The sequence below is a fragment of the Narcine bancroftii genome, chromosome 2, assembly GCF_036971445.1.
Source record: "Narcine bancroftii isolate sNarBan1 chromosome 2, sNarBan1.hap1, whole genome shotgun sequence".
NCBI lineage: Eukaryota > Metazoa > Chordata > Chondrichthyes > Torpediniformes > Narcinidae > Narcine > Narcine bancroftii.
Genome location: NC_091470.1, coordinates 76,655,529 through 76,674,853, shown reverse-complemented (window position 1 = coordinate 76,674,853; position 19,325 = coordinate 76,655,529). Strand labels below are relative to the sequence as shown.

The following is a 19,325-nucleotide window of genomic DNA, read 5'->3' as shown; positions in this document are numbered from 1 at the left end:
TGATCAGTTTAGGGTGTGAACTATCTCTAAAAAAAAAGATATAATTAATAACAATATATGAAAAAAGAGAAAAAAAAACCCCAAAAAAGAAGAAAAAACAAATCTGAATTAAAAAAAACTTAAAAAAAAACCTACAGATATAGCTAAACCACGCCGATCACTCCGATCTCATCTTACAGCCCAATTATCATACATAATCATAGAAAGAAAACAGAGCCAGTTCAACTCACCACAAATGAAAATATTGAATAAATGGTCGCCAGGTTAATAACTGTGGAGAAAGGCAAAGATTCGTTTGAATTCTCTTCTCTGGATGACCTGGAAAAGTATGAATCCTACACAACAGGTTTAGTTGCTGGTCGATGAAATGTCCATAAGCAACAATGACTCTTGCTAGCCAGGGAGAAAATGAATATGACAGGATTTCTCCTGAGGCTGTACTGGTGTCAGCTCGTGTTACCACCTCAGTCAGGACATTGAGGGTTCTAGTTCCCTTGCCACCATTAACGATTTAATGCAGTACAGAGGAAGAGGTGCTCTGTTGTAAATTCCAGCTCTTTTCTTCATTATTGTTAACTTGGTCTGCCCTTTTAGGAGACATCTTAGATTATATTTGATGAGCAGTGGAAATCTTTCAATGTCCAGCCACATATTTATTCTTCAACTCATTGCATTTTGGCAGAATTTCTCAACCTTTGGTCTGCAGACCTCTGGTAGTGTGTGGATTTGTTTAAGGTGGGCCGTGGTGATGCAGCAAGGACAAATATAAACAAGTAATGTGTACAGCAAAGTTGTAAATTTGATTTTTTTTTAAAAAGAAATGAAAAATTTTAAAGTAACTGACCATCAAAGCAAAAATTTTCCCTCCGCTGGTTTTGAAAGAGGCTCAAACTCACCACTTCTCGCCACCTCCCCTCCCCAGCTCCATTGTCAGGCCATGGGTTTATTATTGGTGGTCTGTAGTCAGAAAATGGTTATATAGGGTGGTCTGTGAGTGTAAAAAGGTTAACATGATTGGATCATCCAGGCCCTTACTTCAATGCTAATTATGAGATCCTCTTGAGTTCAAAACAGCTGATGTGTTTCCTGAATTAGAATGATAAATATACTTCAGAAGAAAAATTAGCTCTGAAGGGATTGTTGAAGTTTGCTATACATTTGAAAAGCCCTTTTACCTCTCTCCATGGTTTTGGTAACTCCTTCTATTTGGATGAGCGCAGCTCCAACAACATGAGCTCGACACCCAGGATATTTTGTCCACTCAATCAACACCTTATCCAAATTCCTTAAAAGCCATGGGTACTCTTGGCAAGTTCAAGGGAAAATATGAAGTGGAGTAACAGCCATAGAGCTGCAGAGCACAGCACTAGACCCTTTGGCCCATCAAGTCCATGCCAAGCCTTTTGCCCATCTATTGCAAACCCCATTTTCCTAACTAGATCTGTATTCTTTTAAGCCTTGCTATTTACGTGTCTGTCAACTGTCTCTTGAATGTAGTGATTGTATTGGTCTCCATCACCTCCTCTGGCTGCAAATTCCAGGTATCAGTCATTGTACAAGAACTTTCCCCTCTAATCCCCTTTACAACTCCTTCCTAGACTTATGCCCTGTTCTTTTTGATACTCTTTTCAAGGGTTTAAAAAACTCATTCTAACTATCTCTATCCTGTCTATGCCTCATAATCATTTAATATACCTCGATCAGGGAAAACAAGCTCATCTTATTCAACCTCTACCCATAACTAATGTCCTCTAAATCAAGCAACATCTTGGTGAATCTCCTCTGCACTCTCTCTAATGGACCCACATCCTTCTTGTAGTGTGGCATCCAGAATTCTAGATAATATTTTAAATGTTGTTTAACCATGTTTTATAAAGTTGAAACTTACCATTCCAACTTTTAAATTCTCTGCTACAATCTATCAAGGCAATCCTTAACATCCTATCCCTCTGTCGCCACTTTCATTGAACTATGATCTTGAGGCCCAAGGTCCAACTGTCCATCAACTTTCTATAGTGCCCTACCATTTACTGTTTTTGCTCTACCCTTATTTGATTTCCCAAAATGGATCGCCTCACTTGTGTCACAATTAAATTCCATCTGCAACACTCTGCCCAACTTCCCGTCTGATCTAAATCCTACATACGACAACTTTCATTACTATCCACAACACCACCAACCTCCATGTCATCTGCATACTTACTAATTGCACCTCCTACATTAACATCCAAGGACATTTAAACAATCAATTATTAAGAAGTAAAAACTCAATACGTATAAAGCAACCTGCAAAATTCAGAGAGGATGTTTCTGGGTGAAGGCACGAGCTCTGTTCCTCCTCGACTGAAGGGAGTTTGTGCAATTTCATCGATGATTTGTAAAAATAAAAAAAGAATTTGTTCAATTCCTATATAAACCTGCAAGCTCAATCTATCATCAGGGTCGTTCTTTGCAGCCAAACTAGAATAAGCACTCGAATTCAATTCATTTAGATGCCAGATACAAAAAGCTTTTGGAGTGGAGCATTTGGAACCTTTGTTAATTAATTAGATGCTACAGTGTTATTACTGAGATATTTAAAATATTATCCATGGCAAGAAGACTTAATGAATGAATGAGGTAAAAGATGTATTCACAATAAATTAATCTGTGTATATTGTTCATTTGGATGGGAAAACACACAAAAAAAATAGTATTTACCCAGTGAGCAGAACCATACATTTACCTGCAATAAAAATGGGGACATAATTATCTCCCCATCCAAAAACTACATCCATCTCTTTACCTAATCCATTTGCAGTAGCTGGAGCTCTCCACTCAAATACAGTGATTATTTCTCTACACAATGCCTTTCACCATCTCTGATTGTTTATTAAGCCACCATATCTCTGCAGTCTATTTGCAAATGCTGGAGTTGGAGGGAATTGGGATCAGGTGATCATCACAGTGTAAAGGTCCAAATGTGATCCTGAGCCACATAAGGAATAGTTAGGGTGGGTCAAGCCATGTTTGGAGAAGAAAAGTGAAGAGGCAAAGGGAGGGAGGTGCAGGGAGGTCCAGTGTTTTGACCTAATTTAATTGGGATGAACAACTGGAGGATGACAGGAGGAAGAGGAGGATGCAGGGTAATACAGGTCGAGTACCCTGTATCCGAAGATCCGAAAACAGGAAAGATCAAAAAAACCGGAAAAAAAAACTTATAGCACTGACGTGATGTCACAAGTTGAAAAAAATTCAACACTTGACTTGCCCTTATGGGGCTCTGTTGGTGCCATTTTGATAACAACAGAGCTCTGATGTCCAAAGATATAGTTGAAAATGGCAAAAAGGCCTACAGATACCACTATGGATGACAGCAATATGAAAAAGAGGTGAAGTGTTTCTGCTTATCTATAGGACAGAAAGTCAAGCTGTTGGCAAAACTGGACAGCGATGTAGGTGTGAAACATGATTTCATGTAAATTTTACACTTGTGGCGTCATGTTGGCGCTCAAAAAGCCTGCTGTTGTTTATTGCTGCTGTTTAACTGCTGGTACAGATATTCTGCTGATGCTACTCTGCTGCTTTGTTCGTTCCGAAAACCGACCAAAAAAACAAAAAACATCTAATCTCAAGCGTTTCGGATACAGGGTACTATACTGTACCACCAAGCAACTTGTTCACAATAATGAGTTGATTATTTGCTCTCTCGCCACGATACTAATGAGGCACAGTGGGCAAAGGAGATGTGCGCATCGAAATTCTGGTGGACATGGAAGCAGGCACCAGCATTCTTCTGTCCCTCAGTGCAAACCACAGTTGTTTGGACATGGGGGAAAACGTACTCAGTGTGTTCATTATTGACTCTGAACTTTAGAACCGGAACTTTAGAAGCCAGGTTGTGGATGGTCAGGGGTTGAAGAACCAATCAGATTGCAATGGGTAGGCCAAGGCTGGGGGAGGTGGGAATATGTTTAGAAATATGTCTTTTTGGAGTTTTCACATTTTCCCTGCGATCATGTGGGTTTTTCACCAGGTACATCATTTTTACTCCCAGATCTCAAAGATTTGCAGGCTATTGTAAATGTCACCCTAGTGTAGGTAAGTGGTTGGAAGAAGAATCACGTGGAGCTGACAGCCATGTGTAAGAGAGAATAAATCAGGGCAACGGGGGGAAACCAGAAGGAAAATGGAATTGATGCTCTGCACTGCAGGGGCCAATATTAACACAATGGGCTGAATAATCTTCTGTGTTCTTAATAAATAAGCCTCTATCCATATCACTATGCTCAGTCATTTATTTTTGCTAAAAATGCATAAATTACCATGAGTAAACCTCCGTCAGTTGATCTCATTTCCCTCTACTTTTTTTTAAAACATTTTCTAATATCAACTCAAGTTTACCTGCCAGAGACTTGTGGATCAGGAGTTGGTCCTCCCTTCCAGATCAAAATATTCATTGGCCACCTAATAGAAATTAGAAGACTCCGGTTGTCTCTTAAAATGGGTGAGTTGAGTGTGAAGGATAGGCCTCTTAAACTTGATCCTTGTTACCCACTGACAGGTTGAAAAGGATGATTTATGTTTCAGTACATACCTTTAGATTTTTCTTTAGTATGATACCTCACTGTTCATGAGTGTGATGGTTCATATCTCATTACTCGCTCTTGTCACTTTTCAGAGCACTTTTTACAGTGAGTAAAATGCACTCTTTTAAAGTATAGAAATAGTTTTATGGAGAAATTAGCACATCCAATTGTGCACAAGGTTTACCACCTGATAATGTTATAATAACTTTCCTTTCAACTGTTGCTTGAGTGATAAATATTGTTCAGGATATTTAGGGAGAATGAACTTACTTCGAAACCAGTATGGGGATCTTTCACCAGCGAGACAGCCGGGACTTTGCTTTAATCTCATACAAGGGATCAAGACTCTCTCAGAGCTGTTCCCGAGTCTCAGACCAACTGATGCCTTCAATATTTGTTGTGCCTTTTGCATTGACTCGGAACTTGTCTGTTTTAATCCTATTTGCAGACCTCTGGCATGACAAGAATGGCCTAAACATACTTGACCTAGGTCCTAGCAGCACCAATTAGGGCAGTGGCAGGAGAGGGCGGGGTGGTAAGAGAGAGGCATTAGAGATAAGTAGGCTCATGTGATTTTACTTTGGAAAAGTTATTCCAATTCTACCGGGATGCAGAGATACCGAGAGCAGATTGCGCATTCTAATCATGTCGGCTTCAGGAATCCTGTCATTAATATCATGTGCTTTCGTTTTGGTCAGGGGAATTAGTGATTAAATCAACATGATGGTGCCAAGAACAAAAGAAATAATGAACAATATGTTCAGGAGCAAATTCAGCCAGCATTTTTAACATTCTGGACAATGCTGTACTAAAATTTTCTCCTCTGAAGTCAAGCTGGAGTTAGAGCCTTCATGCCCATGGTCAATGGATTTTTCTGGTAAAACTTCCAAGGGCATGTAAATGGAACTGAGGTGCAGGTTTACATGAAATAATACTGCTTCTTTTTTTTATATTTTAATTTTGTTTTTTCCCATAAATATACATATCATATTTTTCCATTTTCAAACAATCCCTTCCACCACCCTCCCCACATCCTCTTCACAGTATAAATCCGTACACCGTCAGGGCTTACAGTTGGGTTTAAAAAAGGAATGCCTCCATTGGGGAGATCACTTATTTTTCTAATAATAGCGCTTTTTAAAAAAAATTATATTTGGGCTCCTATGTAATCCAAATAATGTTGCCATATTTTTATAAGTTCATCATATTTGTTCTTTATATTATGTATGTTTTTTTTCCATAAGTATTCAAATGTTCATCTCTGTCTTTCATCATTCTATCTGTAGAGGGGAGTCAAATTTCCAGATTATCCCAACATATTTCTTAGCCACAGCTAAAACTATTTTAACAAATGAAATTTGGAATTTACTTAGTTTATTACTTATTTCAATGAATTTGCCCAAAAGATGAAGCTCCAGGTCATCCGCGAAGCCCACCCGTTATCCTTGTTGGAATTCCAAATTCCAAATTTCATTTGTTAAAATAGTTTCCTGCCAGAAAGGACTCACCTTCACACACAACCACCTAGCACATACAAATGTTCCTATTTCTATTCCACATCTAAAACACATCTCCAATATTTTAGATTTTGATTTATGTAATTTCTGTGGTGTGAGGTTCAATTGATGTTAAAAATTATGTTGCACTAATCCGTACCTTGCATTTATAATTGTCGTCATGCTATCCACACATCAGACCAGCATCTTTCCATTATTGCAACTCCTAAATCCAACTCCCATCTCTCTCTCTCTCTCGATCTCTGTAAATCTGGTTTCACGTTTTAATTTTGGAGAGCAAAGTACATCCTAGATATAAATTTAGGTGTGTTCTCCAGCCAAATCATTCATTCCATCTCACTAATTTCAGGTGGGGCCAAGTTTGGTCCCCATCTTTCTCTTAAGAATGATCTTAACTGGAGAAAGCAAAAGGATGTCCCTCCCATTAGCTACTCCATACTTATTTCTTAATTGTTCAAAAGACATAAAAGATCTTTCCATATAACAATCATCGACATATCTTATTCCTTTATCATACCATGCATTCAATATTTTGTTACCCAGATTTATCAGCAGTAGTCTTTGTCTTTGGCTTCGCGGACGAAGATTTATGGAGGGGGTAAAAAGTCCACTTCAGCTGCAGGCTCGTTTGTGGCTGACAAGTCCGATGCGGGACAGGCAGACACGATTGCAGCAGTTGCAGGGGAAAATTGGTTGGTTGGGGTTGGGTGTTGGGTTTTTCCTCCTTTGCCTTTTGTCAGTGAGGTGGGCTCTGCGGTCTTCTTCAAAGGAGGTTGCTGCCCGCCAAACTGTGAGGCGCCAAGAGGCACGGTTTGAGGCGTTATCAGCCCACTGGCGGTGGTCAATGTGGCAGGCACCAAGAGATTTCTTTAGGCAGTCCTTGTACCTTTTCTTTGGTGCACCTCTGTCACGGTGGCCAGTGGAGAGCTCGCCATATAACACGATCTTGGGAAGGCGATGGTCCTCCATTCTGGAGACGTGAGTGTCCTCAGTGATGTACCTGTTTTTTTTTCCTGATACATTCATTTATTTCTTGCCATATTCTAATCATCCTATATTAATATAGGATTGTCCATTTTTTTTGTTATTGGCTTATCATTCCATTTATAAATAAAATCATTGATTCTCTCCTCTTTTGCTGAATTCAGTCCCATTTGAATCCATGAAGGGGGACTCTTCTAGAAGAAAGATGATAGAATCTTGCTTGGTGCTGATAGATAATACTTAAAAACTGGAAGTCTAAGTCCTCTGAGTTTATAGTCTCATGTTAACTTTTCCAGTGAAATTCTTGGTACTTTGTTATTCCATAGGAATATGTAATAATTTAAAAGAAAATTTTAGTTAGTACAATGGGCAACAATTGAAAGGGATAATGTAGTCTTGGCATTACCTTCATTTTTATGCAATTTACTCTTCCTGTTAATGTAATTGACAGATCTTTCCATTTCTATAGATTTTGTCTACTTTTTATAATAGTGGGGTATGATTAATCTTATATAAGTTCTGTAAATTATTATCTGTCATTATTCCAAAATAATTAATTCCATCTTTCTTCTATTTAAATCTACCATCTTTTTGATATCTTTCATAATCAAAGTTCTCCAATGGCATTATCTCACTTTTATCCATATTTATTTTATATCCTGATATTCTTCCATATTTTTCAAATAATGTTTGAAGTCTTATCAGCGATTCAGCCGGGTCAGACATTTATAATAACATCATCAGCAAATAAACTAATTTTATGTTCTTCCTGACCAACTGTGAAGCCCTTAATATCCAAATCTCTTCTTATAATCTCTTCCAGGGGTTCAATAGCTGGGATGTATAATGCTGATTATAGGGGACACCGCTGTCTACTCGATCTACTCAAGGGAAAAATAGATGGTTATTAGTTATAATTTTAGCTTGTGGCCTATGATAGAGTTTTTATCCACTTTATAAATTTTCTACCTACACTAAATTTTTTCGAAGTTTTAAATTAGAAAGACAATTCTAATTGATCAGATGCCTTTTCTGCATCTAGGTAAATAGCTATGTTTGGATTCAACTTTGATTTTGCCATATGTATTGTATTGAATAATCCACCCAAGCTGTTTGTACAATGTCTTCCTTAACAAATCCCACCTGATCTGGCTGTATTAATTTTGGTAAATACTCACCCAGTCTATTGGCTAGTGCCTTTGCTATAATTTTATAGTCTGCATTCAGAAGTGATATTGGTCTGTATGATGAGGTTTTTAATGGGTCTCTACCTTTCTGCAGTAGCATTGTAATTATAGCAGTTATACATGGAGCTGCGGAATCTTTCAAGGGAGGAATCCCTCCCTTTAGCACCATTTTTTTTGATGCTCCTCTCCAGGTGCCATTCTCCCCTTTAGATCAGAGTCTCCACCCTGCTTCCACTTTTCCCAGATTTTTTTTCTTTACTGAGTTCTCCGTGAATATTTCCATACACTTTACTTTAAAACAATAAATACAAGGTTTAACAAAAATTTTTAAAAGTTACTACTTTTACTTAGTTCCATTAAAAATGGAAACATAATCTTTTTTACAAACTTTGCAGAAATTCTTCCACCTTGTTCTTGGACTTGAAAAATCGCTAGTTCCCTTTGGCTACTTCGACCCTCAAACTCGTAGGGTTTGAATTTAAGTTGGTATCCACCAACGTTAATAATGATGTGGAGCATTGACTTGACTTTTCTCATTGAGTATTTCAGGTTTTTAAGCACGTAGTTGTCTTTCCACATCTTCAAATTCTTTTCTCTGTTTCTTCAAGGATAGGCTAAAGTCTTGAAAAAATAATACCTTTTCGTGATCAACCTCGGGCAGGCCATTATTCTGCTTAGAGTAGTCATATGCTGCTCCCAGAATTATCTCCCATTCTTGGTAGCTTGAAAGTCTCACCAGAACTGGTCTTGATCTCTGGTCGCCAGCTCTTCTGGTTCCAATGATCTCACTCGATATGTAGTTTTTCTCAAAATTTGTCTTCTCCAACACTTGAGGGATCCATTTTCCAAACTGGTTCACGGGGTCTCTTCCCTTGATTCCTTCCTTTAATCTTATAATTCGGACATTGTTCCATCGACTGAAGTTCCCCATATGGTCAGTTTTGTCCAGAAGTCCTTGTTTATCCAACTCCCATTCTTTGGCTTTTTTTTCCCAAAGCCTCAAGGTTTTTATGTGTTTTCATCAATTCAACTTCTGCTCGACCTATTCTCTCCATTAGGTCTTCAGCAATCTCTTTTATTTTGGTCATTTTCTCCATCATGTCTCTCATCAAGAATCAATTACTCAAATTCTCCATTTTTTCCAGTATGATGCTCAGCTCTTGACCCGACTCCCCAGTTTTACCTGGTTCTTCCAGTCCTGTTGCCATTTTTGCACCGCTCCCTCTCGGACTTTTCACCCAATATTACCCGTTGAATAGGAGTTTCTTCAATCTTTGTTCTCAGCTGCCTTGGCTTCTTCGAACTAGTTTTATCCATTTTTGATGAAGAAATTCTTGATTTTCAAGTTTTGACCATCTATTTAGTAATCTTCACGGAGAGCTCAAACAAAACACGCCCATCTAAGTCCTTTGCATGGCTACACCCCCTAAAACTGCTTCATCACCATCAGCCATCAACATACTTTGTGTTCCTGAATGGGCATGTTTGAGCAATCTGAGTTGCACCAATTTTGGTCAAAGTGGTCATGATGGGCCAAATATCCTTCATCAGGGAGTTGATTTCTTTTGTGAGGGTTGGGAAAAGTGAGGGCAGAAAACATTTGAATTGATTTGTTTATTCTCATCTATGCTGAGATACAGCTTTAAAAAAAGCTATCCAGGCGAGTCAACCTCTGAATAGTACATCAGATAATGCAAGAATTTTTTAAAATGGTCACCATTGCAAGGTGTGATACAGGTAAATGCATCATCTCAGTCCACACCACACAGGTTCAAGGACAAATTAGCTGGCAGAAGAGGTTCTCAGGGCTAAATGGGGTACTCTGTGCTATCTGTGTAACTGGTGTGGACCTTCGAAGATCAGGGGGCAGAGGCACAGTGCTCCTGCTGGGTCCCACCACCCAGTCTGAAAGCCATCAGCTCTGTTCAGGCTTTAAATGGCTTGGTAATGGAGCCCACAGTGATTTTATTTAAAAATTCTGTGACCGCTGAGTATGCGCCTGTGACTAGCAGCAGCCACAAGGGGTTGCAGACTCCAGGAAGTGGAGGTCTGGCACGGGGCACTAAAAAACAGGGAGAACACACACCCCCATCCCCCGCCATTTGAGAAGGAGAAGCAAAGAAAACGATCCATGCCGGCAGACCAGTGAGCTATTTACCTAGATGCGGCAGAAGAACACAGGGGGCGGCCTGTGGGCAACTCAAGGCAAGAAACCCGCACAGGCTATGGGCTGCTGGTGACTGTGATCAAGGGATTCACAGCAGGCAGCAGATTTGCTCGAGACTTGGTATTGAAACCAGGATGCGAGGAGGTGCCGAGGGCCCAGATGGTTTCCTGATTGTGTCGGAGATTCTGATCTAGACCTCAGGCTGCTGATGGTTTGGACTGGGCTCTGTGTGGCTGCGAGGGCTGCAGCAGTGCTGGAGGCGAATCTACGGACACTCGGTGACTCTGGGGAGACTCTCTTGCTTTTTCTCTGAACGCAAGCGGTGCTTCAGGCAATTTCTGTCGATGGCGAATCTGTCTGCCTTACAGCAGGCAAAAGTAAAATCAGTGTAATATTACACTTTTTATTACATGATAATAAAGGAATCCAATCTCTTGTCTATCCAACCAATTAATTCTTGGAGCAAGGTGTCTTGGTGATTCCTGCAGTTCAACTTGTTACCTCCTCCTGAAGTCTTCCTCTTCAGCCAACTCACGATGAATCTTCAGTTTAATTCCCGTCCTCGATACTTTCCACAGAGAAAGCAACCAAGATTGAGGATGTAAATTATGGAAAGAACAATTCACGGGCCACGCAGTTAACCCACAAATGTGTAGGATTAAGACACAGAATTTAAGTTGGTATCCACCAACGTTAATAATGATGTGGAGCATTGACTTGACTTTTCTCAAGTTCACAAGTTTATGGGTGACATGTTTAGCTGAGCAATTACAGCACGAGTAACCCTTGCTCCGATCCGGCATTGTTTGAAAGGAGTTGGTTTGTTCTCGTGCCCGAGTGGATTTCTTCCGGTGGCTCCAATTTCTGCCCAGCCTCCAAAGATGTACGGGGTTTGTAGGTTAATTGGTGTATTTGGGCAGCACAGACTCGTGGGCCAGAAGGGCCTGTTACTGTGCTGTAACTCTAAATTAAAATTAAATGAGCTGATCAGACTTTCTTCCGAAAGGTAGGCCTCAGTTCTTCTGCACTTTCAACTCTTTTATAATATATCTTCCAAGGTTGTGCTTTTGTTCCCTTCATTATTGCTGTGCTTAACTCTTAAACTTTTTCAGAAAAAATTTTAAATGTTTTAAATGACTCTATTTTTTGGGTATTAATTATTCAGCTGGGGAGTGGTGGTTTCACATGTCTTCTTCCTACGCCATCTTGCCATGAGTTGACCAGAGTTGAATTGAGAAACTGCAGAAATTCCATTTTCGGTATGGACCATGGCCCACTAATGCTCTCGAGATTGAGCATGGGGTAGAGTTTGAATACACTCCTGTGGTGATGTGTTTCCTCCATTGTATATAGTTATGGTTGACTACTGTATATATGGAGCTGGTCCGCCCACTGATGACTCATACCCTATGACTCCTCCCCCATGGTCCTGGGCCATAAAGGTCGAGCCATCTCTCCCTTCCCTCCATTCCTATACCTAGATCTGGGCTAGCAAGGTTCTTCTGTATATTAAAGCCTATCATTCCCTCAACCTAGTCTTGGTGGTTACTGGTAGTGCCTAACGACTCTATTTTTCTACTTTTCTTACTCTTTCCCTCTTCTGCTCTCCCTCTCACTCTATTTCCTCCATCAACCTCCCTCTATCTCCTTTTCTCTCTTCCTCCCTCTCTCATGCTCTCTTTCACCGCCTCTATCCCTCTTAAAAAAAAAAGTACATGGCTTGAGCACTCACTCAGACACTGAGCAATGTCCAAGTATTTCAGACCAATTCCAGAGGTGCTGAATGGTGTTCAACATCTGCTACTCACCACCCCACAACCTAGAGCTAATCGAGTGGCTTCTGCATGGAGTTGGCCTGTTCTCTCTGTGATGTTGGGTGCCCTCGTGTTCCAAAGGCACGATTTCAATGGCTACTTTAAGTTCCCATCAATGGAGGTAAGTGGCAGGAGAATCAAAGGGGTGGATGGATGGGCAAGAAAAAAAGAGCAGAGAGCAGAGAGGTAAATGGGGGAATTGATCTGAGAGCCAGTTTAAGCTCAATGCCCTCTTATTGTCATAAAGAAATGTGCAAGCAATCAGTTTCCAAAATCCTCACTATAACGTCAAGTCTGGAATGAAGAGCAGAGCAGAACTCGGAACACATCCGCTCTAATGCTCACCCATCACTGTTTCCCCTCTCCTCTTGTGGACCAAACGCTGGCTTTCTCTCCTCTTTCCTACTGATATTGGGCCTCTTTTGGAGCTCTGTCTGGCCCACTTGTTGGAGCTGCCTCTCCTAAATTCAAGTGGAAACAAAAAATGTTGCAAGAGAAAATGGAAATTATTTTTTTTCCCAATAAATTGTGTTTATCTGGGTATTCAGGCCACCTCCAATAATGGATGCACAGCATTCGTTTATTTGTAAGAACTTTGATCAACCAAACTGGAGCTCCGTTTATGATTCTGGGGCAGATAACAAACTGGGTCTGTGCACTTGAGAGATCAAGGAGAAGTTATCTCAGTGATTTTTCCTTACAAGGCTAGGCAGATTTTTAAGATCTTGCTGAATGCCATGAGGGACAAAGGGGGTCTTCTTTTATTTTGATAAGTTTTGTTCTTGTGCTTCAGCCACAATGATTTTTATTAATTTAGATCTTTATCAGTTTATCATAATATTGTTACTAAACATTGAGATGAAAAGTTAAAGAAAAATGCTTGCAAGAACAACAGCAATGACCATCTCAGATTTGCTCAAATCATCTCATTTTCATGAAGTGCATTTGAAGTATATCCACTGCTGTTGTGAAGGGAGTGCAACATTCATGGGTCCCAGAAAATAACAATAACCAATACTCACAGAGTCAGTTTTCTTCTCTTGTGATGTTGGTTGATGGAGTCTGAATCAGAGGCCCTGATGTCCACGGACAATTTCAACCAGTGCGTTGCTGGGTTCACAGAGGAGAGGATTCAGGGATCTGTTCTTATTTGTGTTGAAAGAGATATCCAAGAGTTCTTCGAGCCAGTGAAGCTGGTTTGAAGCGAAGTCACTGTTATATATTAAACGTGGACACATGCCCAGCACTGCAGCACATGGGCAATGCATCCTGCAACCCTTGCCCACTGTATGGCTCACATCATGCGTGTAAGAATTGAGTCTACCAATTGGCCTGTGTGAGCTGCTCACTGTGCACGTCACAGCGGTGGAATACCTGATTGGTCGTTCTGTTGTTTCCATGGCAGTTTACTACCGCACGAACAACAGGTTGGCGGCAGTGAGGGTGAAGCTGCAGACCTCAGAGTACAAGCTGAGCAAGATCAGGACTTCGACCATCATGACCGACTACAACCCGAACTACTGCTTCGCTGGCAAGGTGGCATCGCTCAATGAGCTCAGGGAGGTGCCCAGGAGAAACATCTCCTTGCTGAGGTGGGTGACACAAGACCTGCCACGAATCACCAACTTCTCCAGCACCACCCCATCTGACCCATGTCCAATGGGGCTCATCCCATCTAGTGCTTTCTTCATAGACTTTCGTTTTCATTCTTGTTGGAAGTCATTTAACCTATTTCCTCCATCTGTCAGGCATTGCACAACTGATCACAGCAGCACATCCCCCCACCTCACCCCCTTTGTTTCCACTGGCATATTGTCCCAGGAATGAACAGGGAATTAACTGGAATAGGGTCCAAATGATGGCCTCGACCCTTGCTCGGCTGACAAAACCAGTGAAAAAGGGACAGCAGAAAGTGACCCATTTCCAGTTGAAGGTAGAACACTCTGATCCCCGGGGATGTGTGTGTTCAGTGGAAAAGCAGTCAGTGACCCAATTAAAGGTGACGCACTGGAAATAGCACAAATGGCTTCCTATCCTGGGGCACTGCATGGCCAATTAACTGGGATGCCAGTGGAAAAAGGGCAAGTGAAACCTACCAACTAACCACAAGTCCAGTGCAACTCCCCTCAATCCCCAACCCAGTGCAATGCTCCTTGCCCCACCCCTAACCCACTGCAACTTACCTTCCCCTACCCCTGATCCAGTGCCACTCCTCTTCCCATAATTCCCAACCCAGTCCAACTCTCCTTGCCCCAACCCCAATCAACTCCACTTTCCCAACCCCCAACCCAGTGCATCTCCCCTTCCACTCCCTCAACCCCTAACCCAGTGAAACGTACCTACCAACTAACCCCAAGCCCAGTACAACTCCCCTTCCCCTCACTCAACCATTAACCCAGTAAAACCTACCTTCCAACTAACCCAGTCCAGTGCAACCACCTCCCTTCCCCTCCCCAACCCAGTGCAACTCCCCTTTCCCAGTGGCATATCTACGGCAGGCATGGCACATGCCTGGGCCAGCACTTGAAGGAGGCCCCACCCCCTAGCGCCTCTACCCTAGACATACAAGGAACACCTCCGTTTCTTCTATGATCAGTTCACTCATCCTCCTTCCTCATCCTAGCGTTCACTCTCAATTATACAATGCCAAATACAACATGGCTTCCACCAAGGCCAGGTCTCGTGAGTCTTCCTTGTCGGTGATTATTTTGGACTCCCCTGCCATAGGCACTATTTTGCATAGATACGTCCCTTCCCTTCTCCACCCCAGTGCAACTCCCTTCCCCAACCCCCATCACAGTGAAAACTACCTTCCACTTAATCCCAATGCAGAACCTAGTGCCACTCACCACCCCACAACCCAGAGGTGAGATCAGAACAAGTCTAATTGCAGGGCATTAAGGTAACTGCGAGGGAGGAGGGCACAATCTGCCATTCGAAAACTCACTCGGGGGTGGGGGAGGAGTGTACCACATCTGCCATGAGCCTCCTCCGTGTGCCACCAACATACTTTCCCCCTTCCTCCAATGTAACAGACAAATGTGCATGATTACATCATGTGGAGATGAAAGCACATGATACTAGCAATGCTTGTACTGCGGGAGGGGGACACAAGAACTAATGTGGATGGGCAATGCCCGTTAATGCTTCCCCTTGGCACCAGACATGCCACAACCTCCAAACCAGTGCAACTCTCCTTCCCCAACCCAGTACATCGCCTTGCCCCAATCCCAAACACATTGCAAATCACCTTCTCCTTGACCCTCAACCCAGTGCAACTCACATTCTCCCAACCCAGTTCAACTATCCTTCCACCAACTCCCAAACCACTATAATTTATATTCCTCCAAACCATCCCTTTGACATCCCAGTGAAACTCTACTTTGCCCCAATCCTAAACCCACTGCAAAATACCTTTCCTCTCACCCCCAACCCAGTGCTACTTACCTTCCCTATAGCCCGCATCCGACCACTACTCACCTTTCCCTAACCCAGTGGATCTAACGTTTTCCCACAACCCAGTTTCAGTTCCGCTTCTCCCTTATACACAACCCAACCCACTGTAACTCACCTTCCCCAACTACCAAACCAGTGCAACTCCCTTCCCCAACTCTAAACCAGTGCAACTCCCTTCCCTAACCAGTGCAACCCCCTTTCCCCAACTCCCAAACCAGTGCAGCCCCTTCCCCAACTCCCAAACCCGTGCAACTCCCTTCCACAACTCCCAAAACAGTGCAACTCCCTTCCCCAACTTTCAAACCAGTGCAACTCCTTTCCCCAAATGCTCAAACCAGTGCAACGCCCTTCCTCAACCCTCAAAACAGTGCAATTCACCTTCACAGTAATCCCCAAACCAGTGCAATTCATCTTCACACTAACCCCCAAACCAGTGCAGCTCACCTTCACACTAACCTTCAAACCAATGCAAATCACCTTCACATTAACCCTCAAACCAGTGCAACTCCCTTCCCCAACTCCCAAACCAGTGCAACTCCCTTCCCCGACTCCCAAACCAGTGCAACTCCCTTCCCCAACTCCCAAACCAGTGCAACCCCCTTCCCAGTGCAACTCCCTTCCCCAACTCCCAAACCAGTGCAACTCCCTTCCCCAGCTCCCAAGCCAGTGCAACTCCCTTCCCAGTGCAACTCCCTTCCCCAACTCCCAAACCAGTGCAACTCCCTTCCCCAACTCCCAAACCATATAACCATATAACCACTTACAGCACAGAACAGGCCAGTTCGGCCCTACTAGTCCATGCCGTAGCAAATCCCTACCCTCCTAGTTCCACTGACCAGCACCCGGTCCATACCCCTCTAGTCCCCTCCTATCCATGTAACGATCCAGTCTTTCCTTAAATGTTACCAATGATCCCGCCTCGACCACGTCTGCCGGAACTTCATTCCACATCCCTACCACCCTCTGCGTCAAGAAATTTCCCCTCATGTTCCCCTTATAATTTTCCCCCTTCAATCTTAAACCATGTCCTCTAGTTTGAATCTCCCCCTTTCTTAATTGAAAAAGCCTATCCACATTTACTCTGTCTGTCCCTTTTAAAATCTTAAACACCTCTATCAAGTCCCCTCTCAATCTTCTACGCTCCAGAGAAAAAAGCCCCAGTCTGCACAACCTTTCCCTGTAACTCAGACCCTGAAATCCTCTCAACATTCTCGTGAACCTTCTCTGCACTCTCTCTATTTTGTTTATATCTTTCCTATAATTTGGTGACCAAAACTGTACACAGTACTCCAAATTTGATCTCACCAATTTCATCATAACCTCCCTACTCTTGAATTCAATACTCCGATTTATGAAGGCCAACATTCCAAATTTCTTCACCACACCATCTACCTGAGTATCAGCCTTGAGGGTACTATTTACCATAACTCCTAAATCCCTTTGTTGCTCTGCACTCCTCAATTGTCTACCATTCAATGTATATGACCTATTTAAATTTGCCTTTCCAAAGTAGCACCTCACATTTATTTGTATTAAATTCCATCAGCCATTTCTCAGCCCACACCTCCAGCCTTCCTAAATCACCTTTTAATCTACGGTAATCTACCTCACTGTCCACAACACCACCAATCTTTGTGTCATCCGGAAACTTGCTTATCCAATTCTCTACCCCTACATCCAGATCATTAATATATATAACAAATAATAGTGGACCCAGGACCGAACCCTGAGGAACTCCACTGGTCACCGGCCTCCAATTGGACAAACCAGTGCAGCCCCCTTCTCCGACTCGCAAACCAGTGCAGCCCCCTTCCCCGACTCCAAAACCAGTGCACCCACTTCCCCAACTCCCAAACCAGTGCAGCCCCCTTCCCCAACTTCCAAACCAAAGCAGCCCCCTTCCCTAACTCCCAATCCAGTGCAGCCCGCTTCTCCAACTCCCAAACTAGTACAGCCCCCTTCCCCAACTCCAAACCAATGCAGCCCCCTTCCCCGACTCGCAAACCAGTGCAGCCCTCTTCCCCAACTCCCAAACCAGTGCAGCCCCCTTCCCCAAATTACAAACCAAAGCAACCCCCTTCCCTAACACCCAATCCAGTGCAGACCCCTTCTCCAACTCCCAAACTAGTACAGCCCCCTTCCCCAACTCCAAACCAATGCAGCCCCCTTCCCCAACTCCCAAACCAGTGCAGCACCCTTCACACTAACCTCCAAACCTGTGCAACCCACTTCCTCAACTGCCAAACCAGTGCAGCTCCCTTCCCCAACTCCCAACCAGTGCAACTCCCTTCCCCAACACCCAAACCAGTGTAGCCCCCTTCCCCAACTCCCAAACCAGTGCAGCCCCTTCCCTAACTCCCAATCCAGTGCAGCCCGCTTCTCCAACTCCCAAACTAGTACAGCCCCCTTCCCCAATTCCAAACCAATGCAGCCCCCTTCCCCGACTCGCAAACAAGTGCAGCCCTCTTCCCCAACTCCAAAACCAGTGCACCCACTTCCCCAACTCCCAAACCAGTGCAGCCCCCATCCCCAACTAACAAACCAAAGCAGCCCCCTTCCCTAACTCCCAATCCAGTGCAGACCCCTTCTCCAACTCCCAAACTAGTACAGCCCCCTTCCCCAACTCCAAACCAATGCAGCCCCCTTCCCCAACTCCCAAACCAGTGCAGCCCCCTTCACACTAACCTCCAAACCTGTGCAACCCACTTCCCCAACTGCCAAACCAGTGCAACTCCCTTCCCCAACACCCAAACCAGTGTAGCCCCCTTTCCCAACTCCCAAACCAGTGCAGCCCCTTCCCCAACTCCCAAACCAGTGCAGCCTGTTTCCCCAACTCCCAAACCAGTGCAGCCCCTTTCCCCAACTCCCAATCCAGTGCAGCCCCTTTCCCCAACTCCCAAACCCGTGCAGCACCCTTCCCCAACTCCTAATCCAGTACAGCCCCTTCCCCAATTCCCAATCCAGTGCAGCCCCCTTCCCCTACTCCCAAACCAGTGCAGCACCCTTCCCCAGCTCCCAAACCAGTGCAACCCACTTCATACTAATTCCCCAAATGACTGCAACCCCCTTCCCCATCTCCCAAACCAGTGCAACTCACCTTCACATTAACCCCCATACCTGTGAAACCCCCTACCCCAACTCCCAAACCAGTGCAGCCCCCTTCCCCAAATGCTCAAACCAGTGCAAACCCCTTCCCCAACCCTCAAACCAGTGCAACTCACCTTCACACTAATCCCCAAACCAGTGCAACTCACCTTCACATTAACCCCCATACCTGTGAAACCCCCTACCCCAACTCCCAAACCAGTGCAGCCCCCTTCCCCAAATGCTCAAACCAGTGCAAACCCCTTCCCCAGCCCTCAAACCAGTGCAACTCACCTTCACACTAATCCCCAAACCAGTGCAACTCACCTTCACATTAACCCCCATACCTGTGCAACCCCCTTCCCTAACTCCCAAACCAGTGCAGACCCCTTCACCAACTCCCAAACCAGTGCAACCCCCTTCCCTAACTCCCAAACCAGTGTAGCTCCCTTCCCCAACTCCCAAACCAGTGTAGACCCTTCCCCAACCCCCAAACCAGTGCAGCCCTTTCGCCAATCCCCAAACCAGTGCAGCCCCATCCCCAACTC

The 19,325-nt window shown here is 43.6% G+C and overlaps 1 protein-coding gene across 1 annotated transcript in view; it reads left to right on the top strand.

Moving 5' to 3' along the window:
• ltk (leukocyte receptor tyrosine kinase) overlaps positions 1-19,325 on the top strand; it is a 96,436-nt gene that overhangs the window by 48,545 nt on the left and 28,566 nt on the right. The window contains exon 12 of the mRNA XM_069915493.1: positions 13,643-13,829. Coding sequence (XP_069771594.1) covers positions 13,643-13,829 — 187 coding nt within the window. The remainder of the gene's footprint in view (positions 1-13,642; positions 13,830-19,325) is intronic.